Raw genomic sequence first — 23,149 nt, forward strand, 5'->3', positions numbered from 1 at the left:
CAGTTCTGTTGGTTGAAACAGATAGTTTCAACCATGTTGAAACCATCTGAAGACACTGATGGTTTCAATGAGAGCCATTTCTTATGACAATACAGATCTACCCTCAGACCAACTACCTCATCTAATTCAAAATGGCTCATGCTAACCTTTACATTCATTTTAATTACCTGCAACAGGTACAGAAAACAGTGAGCTAAATACTTGTTCACACAGAGAACTACTATCCAGTCAATATCCAGACCCTAAGAATAATTACAATGCTTGACAAACATATTCCCCAAACAATGTTTATGCAAAAAGAATATGCAATTATCATTAGAGCCTAGAAATTCTTCTAAACTCACAACCATTAATTTCAAAGGAGAATTTCCTATTCTTCCATATGACCAAGGAACAGCAGAACAGCTACACCCGACTAAAAAAAAAAAAAAACTGAAATCTATTTTAGATCCTTATCACTTAATCAAAACATACTCCAAAAATATTTATACCTTATGCTGTGTAAATGAGATCTAGATACTCTGAGGGTGATATGAAATCAGAAAGTGTTAGAACTGGTTGCAACATTGCAACAGCTTTTTTTGAGACCAAGTGCAAGAACATAGAGTATATAAAATTCTTAAAAACATTAAAAAAGCTGTTGCAATGTTGCAACCAGTTCTAACACTTTCTGATTATTTTCAGTGAATTTCTTCCCTTAAATCCCTAGGATACTTGAGTAAGATTGTTGGTTGACAAGTGTAGCATACAGAAATGAATTCCTGATACACAACTCCTTTACAATGAAATAAAACCACCATGTTTTTGATAATTGTCATGTGTTTGACTGGACCTGTGACTTTCTTTGGAGAAAGTCATGGACTTTCCATTGCCTTTTTTCCTCAGATGTTGCCCTCAGAAATATTTCAAAGGTCTCAGAAACAATTTATTAAGTTTAAAACAATATTTTTACATTGTCCTTTTATAGCACTCATTTTGAAAATCATACAACTGAACAAAAATTAAACTATGCTGATAGGACTGAAAGTGCAAACAGTAGATGAGTTTAAGAAATAGTACAATAGACTTAGTATTGGTTAGTGTTGACCTCCCACCATGAGTCTTGTAACTTCATGGAGGTGAAGAAAATAAAAATAATAACAATGGTGATATTCACAGACTAACTCATGATGAAGTAATACAACAGCATCTAGATGCCAGTTGTATGCATTTGTGGACAATGAGAAATTTAGTGTACATCTTGTACATTATGAGGGTGGTCTGAAAAGTCTTGGTCTCGACCATAGATGGCAACACTATCGACATGATTTTTTTTTTCTGAGTTGGTACAATTGTTATAAGCATCCATGTGAAATTGCAAGTCATTCTATCAAGTAGTTTGTTTTATACAGCTGTCTGAAACAAAAGTGTCATCTGAATCCCTTGAAATGGATAAAATTGAGCACCGTGTGGTTATAAAATTCTTTGTAAAAGAAGGTTTAACACCAAAAGAAATTCATTCGAAGTTCATAAAAGTTTATGGGCACTCTTCTCCTTCATTTTCAACAACTAAGAAATGGGCTGCCAAGTTTAAATATGGCCATACCTGCCTTGACGATGATCCACGTGAAGGACGTCCAAAAAGTGTAACAACACCAGAAATCATTGATCAAGTGCACGATATGGTATTGGATGACCAGCGAGTCAAATCGTATGAAATTGCTGAGACTATAGGCATTTCAGAAGAACGTGTAGGATATATTTTGAATGAAGATTTGCAAATGAAAAAGCTTTGCGCAAGATGGATGCTGTGCTTGCTCACAGCAGATCAAAAATGCACTCGCATGAAAATCTCTGAAGTGCTTGGAGCATTTTAACAAGAATGAAACTAATTTTGTACATCGATTTATTACTATGGATGAGACTTGGATTCAGCATTACACACCAGAATCCAAACAGCAGTCAAACATTGGACAGAAGCCGGTTTTCAGTGCCAAAGAAAACAAAGTTGGTTCCATCAGCAGGAAAGGTCATGGCATCGGTGTTTTGGGATGGTAAAGGTATTTTGTTTATTAATTATCTTGAAAAGGGTAAAACAATAACTGGAGAAGATTATTCTGATCTTTTAACCAGACTAGATGAAAAAATTTGTGAGAAAAGACCCGGTTTGCAGAAGAAAAGAAAAGAATCATCTTTCATCAGGACAATATACCTGCCCACAAAGATGTTTGGGAAATGGGAAAATTAAGGGATCTGCACTATGAATTGTTGGAATATCCACCCTATTCTCCAGATTTGGCTCTTTCTGACTTCTGTCTCTTCCCAAAACTAAAACTCTTCCTCGCTGGTCAGCATTTTTCTTCGAATCAAGAGGGACGAAAGTGAGGCGGAAAGAAACGAAATTGAGAGAACGAATGAAAGTAGAAATGGCGTGGTGCAGAAATCGCAAGTAAAAAAAATCGAAAGAATGAATGATTGCGAAAAAAGAATGACTGATGGCGAAAGTTGGACGCATGTTGGAACGAAAGTACTGAACCAAAGAATGATGAATGACAGTAAAAGTGAGAAGAATGATAGCGAAAGTTGGACGCATGTTAGTCCGAAAGTACGGAAACAAAGAAAGATATGTGAGAGTGAAAGTGAGAAGAATGACAGTGAAAGTTGGACGTATGTTGGACCGAAAGTACGGAAACAAAGAAGGATGAATGAGAGGGAAAGTGAGAAGAGAGGGTCGAGAGTTAGAAAGTTAGAAAGATTTAATGATAGAGTGAATGTGTCGCGAGGTTCAGAAGGTGAATTGGATTGGATGAAGCAAGAAATGAAATGGATGCGGAATGAAATTAAGAGAATGCAGGTCAAAACTATTAAAATAAATCATGATGGCATGAAAGAGTTAACAAAAGATGAGCGAGTGGCATTGTATGGTGACTCCATTATTAAAGGTGTGCTAGAGGATAAAATGCACAAGGTATGTTTTCCAGGCGGTAAAATGAGTAGAGTGATTGAGGCATTGAATATGAGGCGGGAACGAGCAAAAGAGTTAATTGTATTAATTGGTACGAATGATTTGAGAGAGAACAAGGAGCATGTCAGAATGAATGTCAGGAGACTGCTTGGAAAGATAAAGGAGAATAGTGTGACAGGAAGGGTGGTCAGTGTGTTGCCTAGGTATGATTGTGGTGAAATGAGGCGGAGAGCAAGGATTATGAATGATATTCTGGCTGAAATGTGTGAGGAGATGGGAGTACAGTTTGTTAATGTGTGGAATGAGTTTGAGGGACGAAGTGAGCTGTATGGGAGCGATGGACTGCATTTGAGTGGTTATGGTGTGAGTCGCTTGGAGAGACTGCTGCTGGAAGGTAGAGAAGTGAATAGAGAGAATGAATCAGATCGAGAGGGGAGTGATGTGGAAGAGCAGGAGAGTAAGACAGGAGAGATTGAAGGAGTGGAAATGAATGTGGAAGTGAGTGGTATGAGTATAGATAATGAGAGAATGGGTGTGCAAGAGGAACAGGGAAACGGGGAGGCTCAGGGTGGACAGGGATACACAGCGTGAGAAAGGTGGATGCTCCAAGAGGAGGTGAGAGAATGTGTAGGCAGGAAAGTAATGGGATGATCAGGGATCAAAAGGAAACAGATGGAATTGCAAAGGGTTCTAAAATGAAGAAGCAGAAAGGGAAATGGCCCCAGTCCAGCATGGAGAGATCACATCGAGTGAGTGGTATCAGTGGAACTAGCTGTAGATCCAGAAATGAGTTGTTGTGTTTGTATACCAATGCTAGAAGTATAAGAAACAAGGCGGATGAAATGGTTGCACTAATTGCGTCTGTGCACCCAGAGATTGTCGGAATAAGTGAGACATGGTTAGATGAGGATGACATCCTGACAGGAATAGAGATGGAAAGGTATGATGTGTTTCGTGAGGATAGAAGGGGTAAAAAGGGAGGGGGAGTGCTATTGATGATAGAGAAAGAGTTATGTCCATACAAGGTAGAGATGGAAGGGGGAAATGGGGCCAGTGGTTTTGAGGCAGTATGGTGTGAGATAGAGGTGAATAGATTCAAATACTTGGTGGGATGTTGTTATAGACCTGGTAATGTGGATGGTGGTGATAGTGAAATGTATAGTCAAATAAGCCAAGCAAATAAGAAAAGGATGATCATTATGGGTGATTTTAATTATGGCAATATAGATTGGAATGAAGAGATAGCAACTGGAAGTAAAGAAAATGAGTTTCTTGAGTTTTTGAGGGATAACTACCTCAGACAGTATGTAACAGAGGGCACAAGAGGATTAAGGGTCTTGGATTTGGTCATCTCATCGGAGGATGTAATTATCAATGAGGTATCAAATCATCCACCAATTGGCGAAAGTGACCATGAGGTGATTACTTGGGTGGTTGCCAGCAGTGCAAGGACCCCTGTGAAAAAAGGGTATATGTGGAACTACAAGGGGGGTGATTATGAAGAGCTCAGGAGACAGCTTGCAGGTGTAGCATGGAATGAGGAGTTAGCTGGAAAAGAGATCAATGCAGCTTGGGGGATTTTCAAAAAATATTTAGTGGATGCAATGTCTAAATGTATACCACGGGTGAGAAGGTTAAATAAGTTAGGTGTGAGATGGATGAATAAAGAGATTAAGCATGCAATACAGAGAAAAAGGGCATTGTGGAGGCAGCATAAGAGAAGTGGAAGTAACCAATTTCATGAGTTCTACAAAGACCAGGCAAGGAGAGTGACTTGGTTGGTGAGAGTAGCTAAAGAGAGGTATGAACAGCAGTTAGCTAATGAAGCTAAAAAGAATCCTAGGGAGTTCTTTCGATATGTAGCCAGCAAAAGAAAGAATGATTATGGAAGGATGACATTGATTGGAGGAAATGGTATAAAGACAGCTGTTGCAGAATGTGTGGTGGAGATACTTAATGAGCAGTTCATAAAGATCTTTCAATCTTGTGAATGTGACTTCATGGAGAGATTAAGAGCAGTTGATGATGGGGAGGAGAGACTGACTGTAAGTGAGCAAGAGGTGTTTGGGGAGTTGAGTAAACTAGATGTAAATAAGGCTGTGGGACTTGATAATATATCACCGCGTATTCTGAAGGAATGTGCCAGAGAGTTGACACCTGCCTTGACATATTTTTTTAATACGAGTCTTGCACTTGGTCAAGTCCCTAAAGAGTGGAAGGAGGGCAAGATTGTACCACTTCATAAAGGAGGTGATCGAACTCAAGCATCAAACTATAGGCCTATCTGTGTGTCAGGTGTTGTGGTTAAGTTGTTGGAGAAGCTTGTGAGAACTAGGATCCAGAGTTGGGTTGACAACAATGGTATAATCTTTGATGGACAGCATGGATTTGCTAAAGGGAGGTCGTGTTTTAGTAATCTACTTACTTATTACAATAAAGTGACTGCTTCCTTGGACAGAGGAGAAGGATACACAGTAATATACTTGGATTTCGCAAAAGCTTTTGATAGAGTGCCTCATGATAAGTTGACAGTCAAACTAGAGCAGATGGGGTTGGATATTAGATTAGTGCATTGGATTGGAGACTGGCTATCTGATAGGTATCAACAAGTTGTGTATGGGGGTGCAATATCCAGGAAAAGGAAAGTCACTAGTGGAGTGCCTCAGGGATCTGTTTTAGGGCCATTACTATTTAACTTGTATATTAATGATATTGGCGAAGATTTGGATGGAGATATTCAGTTGTTTGCAGATGATGCAAAGTTGGGACGAACCATAAAGAGTAGTGAAGATGTTGTGGCCTTGCAAGAAGACTTGAATAAATTGAGTGATTGGGCAAGCAAATGGGGATGTGAGTTCAATGTTGCAAAATGTAAGGTTTTAAAATTTGGAAAACAAAGATGGGATGCAGAATTTATGCTTGGTGAAAATATATTGTTGGAAGTAGAGGAAATAAGAGATCTGGGAGTGATAGTGGATAAGGATCTAAAATTTAGGGGTCACATCGCCAAAATTGTGAAGACAACACAAAGACTAATGGGAATGATGAGGAGGACACTGACATGTAGAAGTAGGGAGATTCTTGTTCCATTGTATAAGGCTTTGATTAGGCCACACATGGACTATTGTGCCCAGATTTGGTCACCTGGTTTTCAGAAGGATGAAGAGATGTTGGAAAGGGTCCAAAGGCGACTGACTAAGGTAGTTTCTGACCTCTGGAATGTCGAGTATGAGGAAAGATTGAAAAGATGTAATTTGCAGAGACTAGTGGAGAGAAGGAAGAGGGGAGATATGATAGAGACCTACAAGTTGGTAAGGGGTTGCTATAGGATCAATGGTGGAGAAGTTCTACAGCGAATAGTGGGAGATCAGGGGAGAACCAGAGGTCATCCCTGGAAACTGTATAAAGAGGGTGTGAGTAGGGGAGTGAGAGGTAGGTTTTTTTCGTGCAGAGTTGTGAATGATTGGAATGCCTTGCCTGAGAGTGTGGTGTCTGCAGGGAGTTTGAATGTGTTTAAGACCCGGTATGATGAGATGTGTGTGAGATAAAAGGACCTCCTAGATGAGTCTTTGACTCCATGAGGTCTTGTTTAATAATAATAATAATAATAAGAGGTGATTGCAGCTGTAGAGGGGGTATTTTGCAGATCTCACTGAGAACCACTACAGGGACAGGATAATAGCGCAGGAGAATCGCTGGAATAAATGTATTATTTGTAAGGAAGATTATGTTGAAAAATAAAAATAATTTTGAAATTATAAATTTGTTTTTTCATTGTTAGGCCGAGAACTTTTCAGAACCACCCTTCTACACTGGTTTTTCTGTATACAAATACCAGGAACATTAGGAATAAAGGAAATGAGTTTGTGGCATTGATTAACTCAGTAGTCTCTCCAAAGTTTTTGGTATCAGTGAAAAGTGGTGGTGGAGTGTTACTCATGATAAGAAATGAATTGGGCCCTCTCAGGTAGATAATCAGAATGGAAATGATACTAATGGCTTTGAGTCTAGATGGTGTGAGATAGAAGTTTATAGGATAAGATATTTAATGGGATGTTGCTATAGAGCAGTAAATACAGATGGTGATGAGCTGGAAATGTTTAGGCAAATTAGTTTGGCAAAGCAAGAGATCTTTGGGGTGGGGACTTGAACCATAGCAATATAAACTGTATAAAAGAGCATACGGTACTAAGGGAACTGAATTTTTGGACTTCTTGAGGGACAACTTTCTCAGGCAGCATGTGGTGAAGGGAACATGAGAATGAAGAATTTTATACTTAGTAATAACATCAGAGGATCAGATTATGACTGCAATGCCATATCTGCTTCCAGTTGATAAGAGTAACCATGAAGTTCTGGCTTGAAGGATGATTAAGCATGCAGAAGTATCAAGACAATAGGAATTTATATAATATATAAAATTATAAGACAATTTAGAATTTTGAAATTTGGAATCCACAAATGGGATCCTATACACTCACTTGGAGAAAGCAAGGGACCTTGGGGGTGATAGAAATTTGAGGTTCGAGGATATATTGCAAAGGTGTTGTGAAAACAACTCAAAGAATTGCTGCAATACTGGAGATGACATTGACCATGAAAGATAAAAGGGTGGTGATCCCATATAAAGCACTAATTAGACCATATCTGGATTTCTGTGCTAAGATCTGGTCACTGGGATTTGAACAAGATGAAATAATGACGGATTAATAAAAATGATATCAGTACTGTACAATGTTGATTATGGGGGATATTATTATTATTACTGGCAACTAGAAGGAGTCCTTAAGACTGATCGAGGGAGATTTTAAACATCATGACAAGAACTACTCAGCATTTGTGCAGTATTTATCATACTTTGCTTTGAACTCATTTGCAGTCATGGCATCCAGAACAGCCTCTGGCAATCTATTCCCCTCATTCACCACTCTCCAAGCAAAAAACTTAGTTCTAACACCCTTGCTAATTACACTCTTACTCAGTTTCCATGGATGGTTCCTGGTTCTCCCCCAACACATCTGTTCTGAAAAATTTCCTCTGAATTAATCTTGTAAAAGCCCCTCAGTAATTTGAATGTCTCGATCATATCAACCCCTTTTCCTCCTATCAACCAGTTTTTGTAGCCAACAAATCTTCAACCTGTTCTCGTGAGATTCATTCCATAGACCTGCTACCATCTTAGTCACTTGCCTCTGGATTCTTTCCACCTCCTCCTCATCACCAAGAAACCCTGGCACCCAGATCTGCATGTAGTAGTCAAGGCTCGATAAAGAAGAACAATAATCTGCACCTCGTCAAAGTATTCTTCAGTAACAAGTGATCTGATGAGCTGCTTTAGCCACTTTTGCTATGTGCCCCCCTTAAACTTTAACTCCCTATCCACTAACACTCCCAAGTCTCTGGCCTCATCAATTTCCTGGAATACAGTTCCACCAATGTGGTATACTGCTGATAATGTTTTTACCCCAAACTGCATAACCTTACACTTTGCCACATTAAAATGACATCCATGATTGAGACATTTAAGCTGTCGAAAGGTTAAAATACAAACTTATTTATTACTGACCATTTACAAAGCAAACTTACATTAGAGCCTACCAGTTTCGCCAGCAAACTGTCTGGCTTTTTCAAGGCGTTTACGGAGACATAAAAACTAGTAAATGCAAATTGAAAGGAACATAAAAAATGTTGTAAACCAACTAGTAGCTAAGGTTACACATTCGCGTGACAGAGGGAACTTATTGTTCTCATTCATTATCACGCATGCGTGTTTGTTGTAAATGTGTAATGTGATTACTGGCTAGCTGTGTTGGCTATTAGTGAGAGTTCAGTCTGTGCATCCTCCTCTTCTGATATAAACTTTCTGGCTCTATATTTCAACATGTGGATAATGCTCAGTTTGTGTGTCTTGTGATGGTTTGAAGTATAATGAAGATATCTTCCAGTATCTGTAGGCTTTCTGTAAATAGATAATTTGACACTATTTGATTGTTTCTTTATCAAGATGTCTAAAAGATGCAGTTGGTTGTTGTTTTCCAAAATGGATATCCTCAAAACACCATCAAAAAATATCTATACAGTGACAACCCCAGACAAGAAGAATCACGCTCCCAGCACATTTCTACTGTAGTGATCCCTTTCATCAAGTCAATTTCTTATCAAATAGCCAGAATACTAAGAGCCTATAACATTAGAGTGGTCTTCAAACCAACCACCAGCATCAGACAAGTTTTAGGATCCCCAAAAGATAAGGTGCCTTTCTACAAATATCTAGGAGTATATTACATTCCTTGCTCCTGTGGTCTTGCCTCATCGGACAAACTTCACGAAGTTTAGAAATCAGATAAAAAAAGAACATGTTGGTGATGTAAACCACAACAGAAGTATCTCTTCCGGCTTAGCACATCATTTCTGTACATCTAATCACACGATAGAGTGACAAAACAGCTCCATACCATATCTGGATGACGACTACAGACATCGTTTATTCAAGGAAGCCAAAATAGTGTTAATAACCGGTGGAAACCTCAACAGAAATCAGGGTGCAATCCTAAATAGTTTGTGGAAAAACCCGATCCTCTCTCTAAATCAATCTGAACTACAGCTAGCCAGTAATCACATTACACATTTACAACAAACATGCATGTGTGATAATGAATAAGAACAATAAGTCCTCTCTGTCACGCGAACGTGTAACCTTAGCTACTAGTTGGTTTACAATGTTTTTTATGTTCCTTTCAATTTGCATTTACTAGTTTTTATGTCTCCGTAAACAAACGCCTTGAAAAAGCCAGACAGTTTGCTGGAGAAACTGGTAGGCTCTAATGTAAGTTTGTTTTGTAAATCATCATCATCAGTTGCATCAGTCTTGGGACTGGTAGCTCAGCAGCAATTTCCTCCATTCTGCTTTGTCATTGGCTTTCTTCTTAACCTCCTGGTAACTCCTCAAACCTGTGCTGTCTTTGACTTGGTCAAGAAAGCTTTTCCTTGGTCTGCCTCTTCTTCTTTCCCTCTCTATTTTGCCTTCAGTTATTCTTTTCACAAGTCCATCATGTAGAAGTATATGTCCAAACCACCTATCCCTTCTAATTTTGATCGATTTTATTAGAGTTCTTGTTTTGTTTATCTCTCTCAGGACTTGTTGGATTGATTTTTTTTCTGTCCATTTTATTTTGTTCATGCGACGCCAGCACCACATTTCAAAAGCCTCCAATCTTCTTACATCTTCTCTGCCTAGAATCCAGGTTTCACATCCATACAGTGCAATGCTCCATATCAATGTCTTTACTATTTTTTTTTTTCAATTGTAGGTTGAGGTTTCCTGTTAAAATGCTTTTCATCTTAGAGAATTGAGCTCTTGCATTGTTTATTCTTGATCTTATGTCTTCTCTTGTTCTGCCATCTTCGGTTATTAGGCTTTCTAAATATATAAAGCTTTTCACTTGTTTTATTTGTTCCCCGCTAATGTCTATATGCTCTGGATTGATAGGGATTTTGCCTGTAACAATGATTTTAGTCTTATCTGTGTTGATTTTCATTTTATATTTTTCAAGGTTATTATTTAGTAATTCTAGCATTGTTTTTAACGTTCTTCTGTTTTCTGCTACAAGGGCTATGTCATCAGCAAATCTTATACACATGACTTGCTCACCATTTATTTATCTTTATGCCACTATTTATTTTATCTTTAGTTTCCTGAATGGCCTTTTCAATATATAAATTAAATAAAAGTGATGAAAGTATACATCCTTGTCTTACTCCACTCCTGATATTTATTATTTTTCCTTATCATTGATTTTAATCCTTGGATTTACTTGGATTTCACAAAAGCTTTTGATAGAGTACCTCATGATAAGTTGACAGTCAAACTAGAGCAGATGGGGTTAGATATTAGATTAGTGCATTGGATTGGAGACTGGCTATCTGATAGGTTTCAACAAGTTGTGTATGGGGGTGCGATATCCAGGAAAAGGAAAGTCACTAGTAGAGTGCCTCAGGGGTCTGTTTTAGGGCCATTACTATTTAACTTGTATATTAATGATATTGGCGAAGATTTGGATGGAGATATACAGTTGTTTGCAGATGATGCAAAGTTTGGATGAACAATAAAGAGTAGTGAAGATGTTGTGGCCTTGCAAGAAGACTTGAATAAATTGAGTGTTTGGGTAAGCAAATGGGGATGTGAGTTCAATGTTGCAAAATGTAAGGTTTTAAAATTTGGAAAACAAAGATGGGATGCAGAATTTATGCTTGGTGAGAATATATTGTTGGAGGTAGAGGGAATAAGAGATCTGGGGTGATAGTGGATAAGGATCTAAAATTTAGGGAACACATTGCCAAAATTGTGAAGACAACACAAAGACTTCTGGGAATGATGCGGAGGACAATGACGTGTAGAAGTAGGGAGATTCTTGTTCCATTGTATAAGGCTTTGATTAGGCCACACATGGACTATTGTGCCCAGATTTGGTCACCTGGTTTTCAGAAGGATGAAGAGATGTTGGAAAAGGTCCAAAGGCGACTGACTAAGGTAGTTTCTGACCTCTGGAATGTTGAGTATGAGGAAAGATTGAGAAGATGTAATTTGCAGAGTCTGGTGGAGAGAAGGAAGAGGGGAGATATGATAGAGACCTACAAGTTGGTAAGGGGTTGTTATAAGATCAATGGTGGAGAAGTTCTACAGAGAATAGTGGGAGATCAGGGGAGAACCAGAGGTCATCCCTGGAAACTGTATAAAGAGGGTGTGAGTAGGGGAGTGAGAGGCAGGTTTTTTTCGTACAGAGTTGTGAATGATTGGAATGCCTTGCCTGAGAGTGTGGTGTCTGCAAGGAGTTTGAGTGTGTTTAAGACACGGTACGATGAGATGTTGTGTGTGTGATAAAAGGACCTCCCAGCTGAGTCTTTGACTCCATGAGGTCTTGTTTAATAATAATAATAATATAATTATTAAAAGAATACATAAGACACAGTAATAACTTTTAATTAATAAGGTACAGATATTATTATTATTCCTGATACCTCCAAGGAGTCCGAAGACTCATCGTGGGAGGACACCTACAACTGTCTCAACCACCACACTGAACCTCTACTACGAATCATCTCCATCAACGCCATCTATCGCCTACCTCCACCACAACTAGTATTTTTTGTCTGTAAATTGCATGTGTTCTGAAGGGCTGATTTGTCTGTATGTGGGATGAAAAACCCTGCTACCTCTGTATGAGATCGGCTAACTCACCTTCGATTGAAATCGTCCAGATAAAGATTCCTCCCGTCGCAACGAAAATCGAACTTAGGCCTATTCCGATCTTCAGTGCTACAAACAGTGTACATCGTCAGTGTTACAAACAGTAACTGTTTGTAACACTGAAGATGTACTATTAGTTTTAGTATGAAATATCTGTACCTTATTAATTAAACGTTATTACTGTGGTCTTACGTGTTCTTTTAATAATCATATAATATCTTATTTTTGAAGAACCAAGATACCTATTTGCCTGCTTAAGCTTAAAATATCATACAGACTACATAATAAAAACAATGTTATGTATCACAAACTTTCCAAGTTATGTTAAAAAGTCTAATAATTTTGTTCACTGCAATATATTAAATATATCAGTTACAAAAAATAAACAGTATACACATACCAACTGCAAGAAGGCAGCAAAATAAATACCTCCAGCTTTATCATAAGCATAGGGATAGTTCAGAACACCAGCACCAAGTGCAGCATTGACCAGAAGGAATGAAGCTACAGGCCAGCTGGTTCCTAAAACAGAATAGTAAGATTAAAAAACTTTTTTTTTGGTTGTAAAGTTATTCAATCTTTCAGAATCAAAAAATCATATTAAGAATTCACAGAAATCTTTATATTAAGTATATACTGTAGTGAATGGCAAAAGTGATGACAACTACTTCTACTTTAAAGAAACTGGGGTGAAATAATATTGTGAATTTTCAGTTAAATAAGAAAAAATGGGAAGAAAAAAAGGAATTTATCTGTATGCTTTCTGAATACAACAATTCAAACATTTAAAATGTCACCACTGCAAAATTAAGTAAATGAAACATTATGTTAAAAATCTTAACACAACACCACTGGGTTGAATAAGATTTCAAAGCATTATAACAGTATGTGCTGAAGAATTAGCTGTGTCCATGCCTTTGTTCTTTAAGGTAAACAGGTGTGCATGCATAAATGTTTGAAGTGAATGTTAGAATGAGAATGCTAAAATGGAATCTCTCAGGTCTCAAATATGAAATGGATCAGTCACTGAAACATGCACACAAGTGGATACTGAAATTCATGTATACAAATGCCAGAAACATCAGGAATAAGGGTGAGGAATTTTAGGATTGGTTAGTTCAACATGGCCAAAGATTATAGGCATTGGTGAGATTTAGTTAATGGAGGAGATATAGGGATAGAATATAAAGGATAATGTATTTAAGGAAGGACAGAGAGAACAGAATAGGAGAGGGGTTTGCAAAGGTTGTGGGAAGCAACATTTGATGTGAGAGAGAATCCAAGAAATATATTAAGTTGCTGCTATAGGCCTCGGGAGGGGGTTATAGAGAAAAATATAAAATGTGTGCATCAGAAGATTGGCTGAATGAGTCAAGTGCAAATAATTATCAAGGAAGACCTCAACTATGATGACAGAGTGGAAAGGCATATGAGGTGTAAGAAATGGAATTTATGCAGCTACTGAAAGATAATTACTTAAACAGAACCTAAGAGTTGGTGAACAGGAATGGATGGAATTATAAAATAGATCAGCAAGTCAGATAAGTGAGTGGGTGTCAGAGAGGTATCAGTAAGTTGTATTGGGGGGGGGGGGGTCTTCTTAACGAGAGAGGTCACTAGTGGCATGCCATGCTGCAGGATTTATTTTGGCACCATTATTTAACCTGTATGCTAATGATATTGGGAGATACCTGGAGATAGACAGCTCTTTGCAGATGATGCAAAGTTGGGAAGAACTATAAAGAGCAGAGCAGATGATATGACCATTACAGGAGTTTCTAATTAGACTGCACGAGTAGGCAAGTGAGTTGAACTACTGTTTCAATATTGCAAATTGTAAAGTTTTGAAATTTGGCAGTCAAAGATGGGGTGGGAGGCAGAGTATACAATTGGAAAAATTTTGAAGCAGGTGGAGGAGATAAGAGATCCAGGAATTGTGGAGGACAGGTACTTGTAAGGATATCACAACAGATTATGACAATGATGAGAAGGATAGTAAAATATAGAAGCAAATAGGTTATGGTTTGATTTTTAAGGCCTTGATTAGGACATATAGACTACTGATCTAGTCATCTAGTTTATGAGAGGATAAGTAAGGTGTAGTAAAGAGAGGCCTTACAAGAAGACTAAAAGTAAGGTTTTAAAATTTGGAAAATAAAGATGGGATGTAGAATTTACACTTGGTGGAGATATATTGTTAGAGGTGGAGGAAATAAGAATGATTTATTATTATTATTATTATTATTATTATTATTATTATGAGTGATTGGGCAAGCAAATGGGGATGTGAGTTCAATGTTGCAAAATGTAAGGTTTTAAAATTTGGAAAACAAAGATGGGATGCAGAATTTATGCTTGGTGAGAATATATTGTTGGAAGTAGAGGAAATAAGAGATCTGGGGGAAATAGTGGATAAGGATCTAAAATTTAGGGGACACATAGCCAAAATTGTGAAGACAACACAAAGACTTCTGGGAATGATGCGGAGGACAATGACGTGTAGAAGTAGGGAGATTCTTGTTCCATTGTATAAGGCTTTGATTAGGCCACACATGGACTATTGTGCCCAGATTTGGTCACCTGGTTTTCAGAAGGATGAAGAGATGTTGGAAAGGGTCCAAAGGCGACTGACTAAGGTAGTTTCTGACCTCTGGAATGTCGAGTATGAGGAAAGATTGAAAAGATGTAATTTGCAGAGTCTAGTGGAGAGAAGGAAGAGGGGAGATATGATAGAGACCTACAAGTTGGTAAGGGGTTGTTATAGGATCAATGGTGGAGAAGTTCTACAGAGAATAGTGGGAGATCAGGGGAGAACCAGAGGTCATCCCTGGAAACTGTATAAAGAGGGTGTGAGAGGCAGGTTTTTTTCGTGCAGAGTTGTGAGTGATTGGAATGCCTTGCCTGAGAGTGTGGTGTCTGCAAGGAGTTTGAATGTGTTTAAGATGCGGTATGATGAGATGTGTGTGAGACAAAAGGACCTCCTAGATGAGTCTTTGACTCCATGAGATCTTGTTTAATAATAATAATAATAATAATAAAAATATCTTAGAGAGAGTTCAGAGAAGACCAACAAAAGAGTATTAAGTCTTTCTATCGATTTCTACCAAATTTCAACTTCAAATTTAATTTTGCTACATCTAACTGATATTCCCATTTAATCATCCAGCTGGCAAGCTTATTCAAATCCTGAAGACCCACATCAACACAATCATTAATAACCCTTTCTAGATTCACATCATTTGCAAACAACTGAATATTCCCCTGCAACTCATTGACATAAAGGTTAAATAGTAGAGGTCCCAGTACCTATCCCAATGAAATCCAGTGACCTCCTTTCTTGACACTGCTCCTCCATACATAACTCTAGTAATTATCAGAACAGCTAATCTTCAATTCATTTCATAAACCTATGTGCTGTAACTTAAATATCAGCTTATAGTGTGATACCCTGTCAAATGCCTTGGTAAAATCCCCCTCCCCCGCACACAAAAAATTAGTATTTAAATTTGACAGAATGCTCAAAGTGCATGGATTCCTAGCTTTGAGACTATCACCATATCATGGTGATATTAATGCTACTGAGTATGTTTGGGAAGAAGTAAGAATTTTATTCATCACTGCAATGTAACTGGGGATATCGATATGTCGAACCTTTTAAGTTTTCAAAACGGGCAATTAAAAGTATTACAGTTCAAAACCAGGGAAAATATTGCTCTCATGTCTCTTCATTGGAAAATATGTATTGGGACAGAGATGGAATTATCAAAGAATTATGCTAATCTTTGGTGATTAATGTAAGTGAAAGTGATAGTGATTTGGACACTGATTCAAATGACTATGAAGATTAAAAGGATTTCATAAAGGTATTTTTTTTTCAAAATTTTATGCATGGCTTTCTTACAACAAGTCATAAATAATTAACTGGTTTAGGCATTCTCTCAACTGTAATTTTAGAAAAGCATTAAAAAAAATTTCTGTTTTTTTATATAATTAGTATTATTTTTATATACAAATTTCTTAAAAATAAATGTTGCTTACAATATTTTTTATTTTATACCTTTTTAATTTTTTTTTTAATACTACACATAAAATTTTCCAACTGTTATGCAAGCAAAACAGTTACCAAAAGAAAGATTTCGGTATTGTGACCACATGTTTATTAAGATAAATAAAGATAAACAAACCCGACAAGTTTCGTATGTCATTTGACTTACATCTTCAGGGGGTTACAGGTAACTAAAAGTTTAAATACAAGAAATGAGAAATTACTCAAAATAGTCCATTAGATGTTGTTATGGCAGTCTAACTGTTCATCAAATTAAAAAATCCGAATTCGGTATCTATACATATGCAAATGCATGCCATGTTTGAACAATGCTGGATGTTGTCACGTTCTGTTCACTCTGTCCGAGGTCTGACTTGGGTATTTTTATGAATGCTGACCAAACTTGGTGTAGAATTAGGCCCTGGTTGTTGTTGCATTGCATTGGGATTCTAAGCATGTTGACAGCTTCCTTGAATTTTCTTGTGGAGCAGTTTTTTTTTAATATAGACATGTTCGTTTTATGCCAAAGTACATCATGACTGGTGGAAGATGTGTGGATGTTCTCTTCTTTTTTGTACATCTTTTTGATGTTCGTTCATACGAATTTTCCCCTGATCCTCCTGTCTGGCCTATGTAACAGATGCCACAGGAACAATAAATTTCATATACACCTGGTTTTTTTTAAAGGGTGATGTGGAGGTTTTGGGGGCTGTAGAAATCTTGATATTTTTTCTAGTGGTAGAAAAGCTACTTTAATGCTTGTATAGTAATTTGGCCAATTCTGTAACATTCTGTAATATAATGTGTGTTGAGGATTTTCTTGAATATCTTAGGTTCAAAACCTTTTTTTTTTTTGAGGATCTATGTAATTCTTCATTCCGCTTTTCTTCTGTGCTGAAAATATTGTAAGCTCTATCTCTCAAGGTTTTTATTAAACCTATTTTTTGCATGGGGGTGGTGGTGTGAAGCAGCATTAAGAAATCTTCCTGTGTTGGTGGGTTTCAATAAATGGAGAAATATAATCTGTTTTCTTTTTCACTGATTTCTATTAGGATATCAAGGAAAGGTAGGTTTTTATGTTCTTCTTGTTCTAAAGTGAATTTTATGTTGTTGTGCAGATTATTAAGATAATGTTTAAACGCAATGAGTTCCTCTGTCGTTCCTGGCCATATGATGATAATATCGTCTACATAATGAAGCCAAATTTTTGGTTTTTTATGATAGTTGTTTAATGGATTAGTTTCAAAATTTTTCATAATATAGATTTGCTAAAGCCAGGGAGAAAGGGGAGCCCATTGCAAGTCCTTTTTGTTCCCAAAATTTGTCTTGATACATGAAAAACGTATTTTTCATGCAATGTTTATATAGTTCTATAATGTCCAATGGAAAAAGATCTTCAAGGAGATTCACTGTTTCATTTCTGGGAACATTTGTAAGAAGGCTGACCACATCCAAACTTGCCAAGATGTCTGAAGGTTCTATGTATATATATCCTTTACCTTCTCAATGAAATGCACACTGTTCTTAATGAATGATGTTGTTTTCCTATGTGTGGTAAAATCACGTTGGTGAGGTGTTTTGCCAGATTTGATGTCAGAGAGTCTCTTCCATCTACTATTGGTCTTAAAGGAGTATCTTTCTTATGTATTTTTGGTACTCCATATATTCTAGGAATTAATGGGTGTTTTGATTGTAGAGTTCTTTTTAGTTTTTCAGTCCAATTGGGTATATTTTAAATTAGATCATTGGTTTTATTGTGAGCTCACCAAGTGGGATCTCTGTCGAAGGGGTGTATAGGTATTGAAATCTTCAAGAAGAATTTTCATTCTTTTATTATAGTCCTCTGAGTTCATAACTACCATCATTCCCTTTATCTGCCTTAATCATAACAATGTTTGAGTCTGATTTTAGTTCTTTGAGGGCTGTGGATTCTGTGTATGGTAAGTTCCTGGGTGGTAATTTGCTTTGTAATAGTAATGCTGTACTTTGTATGCAGATGAGATCCGATGCATCTCCAGGTAGATTTCGTATTCCTTTCTCGATTTGAGCTATGATATCAATTTTCAGGATGTGGAGTGGCATTAAAGCGAATTTGAAACCTTTCAAAAGTAGATTTTTTTCGGTTTTTGATAGGACTCGAAGAAAGGTTAATTACTACTTCGGAGTGATCTAGATGTTTTCTTTGTTTGATCAGCATTCATAAAAAATATACCTAAGTCAGACCTCGGTCTGACTTATGTATAGATACTGTACAGACGTATGTATAGATACCGTATTTGGATTTTTTTAATTTGATGAACAGTTAGACTGCCATAACAACATCTAATGGACTATTATGAGTAATTTCTCATTTCTTGTGTTTAAACTTTTAGTTACTTGTAACCCCTGAAAATGTAAGTGAAACGACATACAAAACTTATCAGGTTTGTTTATCTTTATTTATCTTAATACACATGTGGTCACACTATCGAAATCTTTCTTTTGAACTGCTAAACCACAGAAACCTATGCCTACAAAATAGTTACCACTTTAAAAACTAGAATGTTCATAAAAGAAAAGCTAATAAAGAAACTCATCCCACAAGATGGATTGATTACCCTATTATCAGAATGGATTCGACACTTCTTCTGCCATAAAAAGAAGTGTCGAGGGTTCTGTCATCTGGTTGAACAACTGATCCACCCATGGTATTGTTGTTAGTTGACTGCAGATTCCTATAATTATCCAATTTATAATTCCACATATATCCCCTTTTCTTGACAGTAACCTTCTCATGCTTGAACGCATCCTAAGCCAGTACCTCATTCACCACATTCTGTGAGGATATTATCAAATCAACATTAAAACCTTGTGCTGCTTCCATTACACGTTGCTTAAGATAATTATCCAACAGAAACTCAACAAAATTGATCTGTCAGTCAGATTTCTAATTAATCAAAATTAATTAGAAATCTGCTTATAAAAAATAAGACATTCTTTACTGAGGAAGCAAGGGATCTTGGGATAACTGTAGATAAAAATTTTAAATTCAGAGGCATATGATAACAAAAGGTTGTGAACACAACCTGGAGGATTGCTGTAATATTGCAGAAGACATTGACCAGTGGTGTTAAAAGAGTGGCCATTCCATTACATAAAGCCCTGTTCAGATTGTATCTGGATTATTGTGCTCAAATCTGGTCACCAGGAGTTGAAGGGCAGTACTAATTATTATTATTATTATTCCTGATACCTCCAAGGAGTCCGAAAACTCATCGCGGGAGGATACCTACAACTGTCTCAACCACTACACCGAACCTCTACTACGAATCATCTCCATCAACGCCATCTACCGCCCACTACAACTAGTATTTTTTGTCTGTAAATTGTGTGTGTTCTGAAGGGCCGATTTGTCTGTATGCGGGATGAAAAACCCGAGTTTCTGGGAGAAAAAACCCTGCTATCTCCGTATGAGATCGGCTAACTCACCTTCGATTGAAATCGTCCAGATAAAGATTCCTCCTGTTGCGACGAGAAATGAACTTAGGCCTATTCCAATCGAAGGTCACAATGTACCGTCGTTCTTCCAATTGCGCTACGGAGTTGCTAATCTTGTAAAGGATACAGAAGCAGATAACAAAAATGATATCCAGATTGTAAAATGGTGGTTATCAAGACAGACTGAAGTCATAGAGTTTGGTGGATAAAAGACAAAGGAGTGACATGACTGAGACATTTAAACTGTTGAGAGGTGTATTTACAGGACTGACACTGGAGAGATTTTTCATATAATAGAACAAAGGGAAGGAACAAAGGGCAAGGGGTCAGCTCTGGAAGTTACGTAAGGAGGTGGTGAGCAAGAGGATGAGAAGTAGGTTTTCGACATGGAGGACAGTTGTTTCATAAAATACACTACCTGATAGGGTGGTTAATGTGCAGCCAGTGAGCCCAGGATGAGCCTCACAGCTTAGACAACAGATATAATAAGCCAAACTAGAGAAATTCAAGTTTATACCACAAAATCATTAAGTTTCTAATAAGAAGATGTATCCATCTTCATGGCACAGGTACTCAATAAGTAGCAGGCATAGCTGTCATAGTATCCCTAGTAATTAATTATTTGTAAATTAAACATTTTTTTAATTTTAGTAAATAGGCAATTTTTAACTATATTTTTGTTCTGAACGAGTCAGTGTGTCCCAGGGAGGATGATAGCAGGGGTGGCCTCTTGTGGGAATGGATACTTGGGAGAAGGGAGACAATGTCAGGTAACACTGAGCCCAGTGGAATCTAGAAGGGATAATGCTGGGTATAGAAACAATGGCATTTATATGCTTTATACTAATGCCAGGAGTATCCGGAATAAGGGAGAGGAATTGGTGGTGCAGATAGCATCAGCCTGGCCAAAAATTATTGCAATCACTGAGACGTGGTTGACAGAAGGGGATATAACAACAGGAATAGAAGTCGCTCGGTATAGCATTTTTCGGCAGGATAGGAGGGGAAAGCGTGGTGGTGGGGTACTGCTTATGATAAGTGATGACCTATGTTCTCTAAGAGTGGAGAATTTGGAAGGAAGTGAGACAAATGATTTTGAGAGCGTATGGTGTGAGGTAGAGGTAGGCAAGACAGGATATTTAGTGGGGTGTTGCTACAGACCCAGGAGCACAGAGGATGGGGACCAGGAGATGTTTAGACAGCTAAGTTTGGCAAGTGCAAGAAGAATGATTGTTATGGGAGATTTTAACTTCAGTAGTATAAATTGGAGAGAGGAAGATGCATGTAGCAATAGGGGAATGGAATTTCTAGAATTCTTGAGGGACAAATGTCTTAGGCAACATGTAACACAGGGAACAAGAGGTTCAAAAGTTTTGGATTTGGTTATAGCATCAGAAGAGTTGATAATAACTGAGTTGATGTCTCTCCCACCAGTTGGAGAGAGTGACCATATGGTGTTGACTTGGAAAATGAATAGACATGCAGGAGTATCAAAGAGACGGGAACTTATGTGGAATAAGGCAGGTGATTATAATAGTCTTAGACATCAACTTCGGGAAGTTTCATGGAGGCAGGAATTGGAAGGCCGGGATATCACTAGTGCATGGGAAATTGTGAAAGAATATTTGTTATCAGCAATGGTAAGTTGTATACCACAAGTGAAGAAGAGGACACATTTTGGAGCAAAGTGGATGACAAACAATATTAAACAGGAATTGCATGCGAAAAAGAGGCTATGGAAGAGATATAAGGAGACAGGTGAAGAGAAGATGCATGAGGAATATAAGACACAGGCCAGAAGAGTGACTAGCGTGGTAAGGAAAGCGAAACTGGAATATGAGAGGAGATTGGCCCTAAGATCCAAAGAACATCCTAGGGAATTTTTTAGCTATGTGGCCAGTAAGAGGAGAAATGACTGTGGAAGAATGATATTGTGGGATAAAAATGAGAATAGAGTGACTGATGCAGAGGACATAGTGGAATTGTTCAATGAACACTTTATTGGAGTATTTCATCCTAGAGGAGTCAGTTTTAATGCTAGAGGGATAGGACTGGTTCGAGGTCTGGAGGTTCAGGAGGAGAGTGTGTTTCAGATACTGATTACTCTGGATGTCAGTAAAGCTGTGGGACTGGATGGTATTTCACCACGAGTTTTGAGAGAATGTGCTAGGGAATTGACAGTGCCTTTAACGTGGCTTTTCAATGAGAGTCTGGCTTTGGCAAAGGTGCCCAGGGAATGGAAGGAAGGTAAGATAGTGCCATTGCATAAGGGTGGTAACAGACTGGAAGTGTCTAATTATAGGCCAGTCTGTGTGTCATCAGTAGTTGTTAAGATCTTGGAGAAAGTAGTGGGGGACCGTATACAGCATTGGGCAGATGAGGGTAATGTTATCTGTGAAATCAACATGGATTTGTGAAAGGACGCTCTTGTTTTAGCAATATGCTAGCCTTTTATAATAAAGTTTCAAGAACATTAGATGAGGGAAAGGCATATACTGCAATTTTCTTAGACTTGGCGAATGCATTTGACAGGGTGCCACATGATAAGCTGATATTTAAGTTGCAGCACATGGGTCTGGATGTCAGATTGGTCAACTGGATTCAGGATTGGCTGTCTGATAGGTATCAGAGAGTTGTGTATGGTGGAGCAGTTTCCAGGAGGCAGAGGGCTGCAAGTGGGGTCTCACAGGGCTCAGTACTAGGACCTATATTGTTTAACCTTTATATCAATGACATAGCCAGTGGATTGCAGGGGGATATTCAGTTGTTTGCAGATGATGCGAAGCTGGGAAGGATTATAAATAATAGTGCAGATGTGGTAGCCCTGCAAGAGGATTTAAATAAGCTAGATAGATGGGCAAATGAATGGGGCTGTCAGTTTAATGCAGCAAAATGTAAGGTCTTGAGGTTTGGGAAACATCGATGGGATGCTGCATACTCTATGGGAGGAGTTATACTGGAGGAAGTAGGGGAGACAAGAGATCTGGGGTTGATGATTGATAGAAATCTGAAGCTTAAGGGACATATCGTGAAGGTGGTGAAGGTAACACAGAGGATTGCTGCTATTATGAGAAGGACACTGACCTGCAGAGATAAGAGGGTTATCATTCCGTTGTATAAGTCTCTGATCAGACCACACTTGGACTATTGTTCTCAGATTTGGTCCCCAGGATTTGAAGGGGATAAATTAACTGAATTTAACTGAATTTCAAATCCAGTTAAATTTGAATTTAACTGGATTTGAAGGGGATAATAGAGGGTAAGGAGTGGTTTCTTTGTGTGGAGGGTGGTTGAGCCGTGGAATGCATTTTACCTGATGGAGTGGTGGGAGCGAGAACGGTCAGTGAGTTTAAAGAGTGGTATGATAGACTTTGTGTTTGTCAGGGGGGGCCTCCCCTTGATGAGTCTTGACAGACTATGTCTTAGGAAGGACCTC

The 23,149-nt window shown here is 37.9% G+C and overlaps 1 protein-coding gene across 1 annotated transcript in view; it reads right to left on the bottom strand.

The window, feature by feature from the left end:
• The window catches only part of LOC150096971 (sodium-coupled neutral amino acid transporter 7-like), a 188,645-nt gene that overhangs the window by 86,611 nt on the left and 78,885 nt on the right, over positions 1 to 23,149 (bottom strand). Inside the window, exon 3 of the mRNA XM_090408104.1 lies at positions 12,592 to 12,713. Coding sequence (XP_090264230.1) covers positions 12,592 to 12,713 — 122 coding nt within the window. The remainder of the gene's footprint in view (positions 1 to 12,591; positions 12,714 to 23,149) is intronic.

The sequence above is a fragment of the Typopeltis vanoorti genome, chromosome 18 (assembly GCF_054136105.1).
Source record: "Typopeltis vanoorti isolate ZY-2024b chromosome 18, IOZ_Tvanoo_1.0, whole genome shotgun sequence".
NCBI lineage: Eukaryota > Metazoa > Arthropoda > Arachnida > Uropygi > Thelyphonidae > Typopeltis > Typopeltis vanoorti.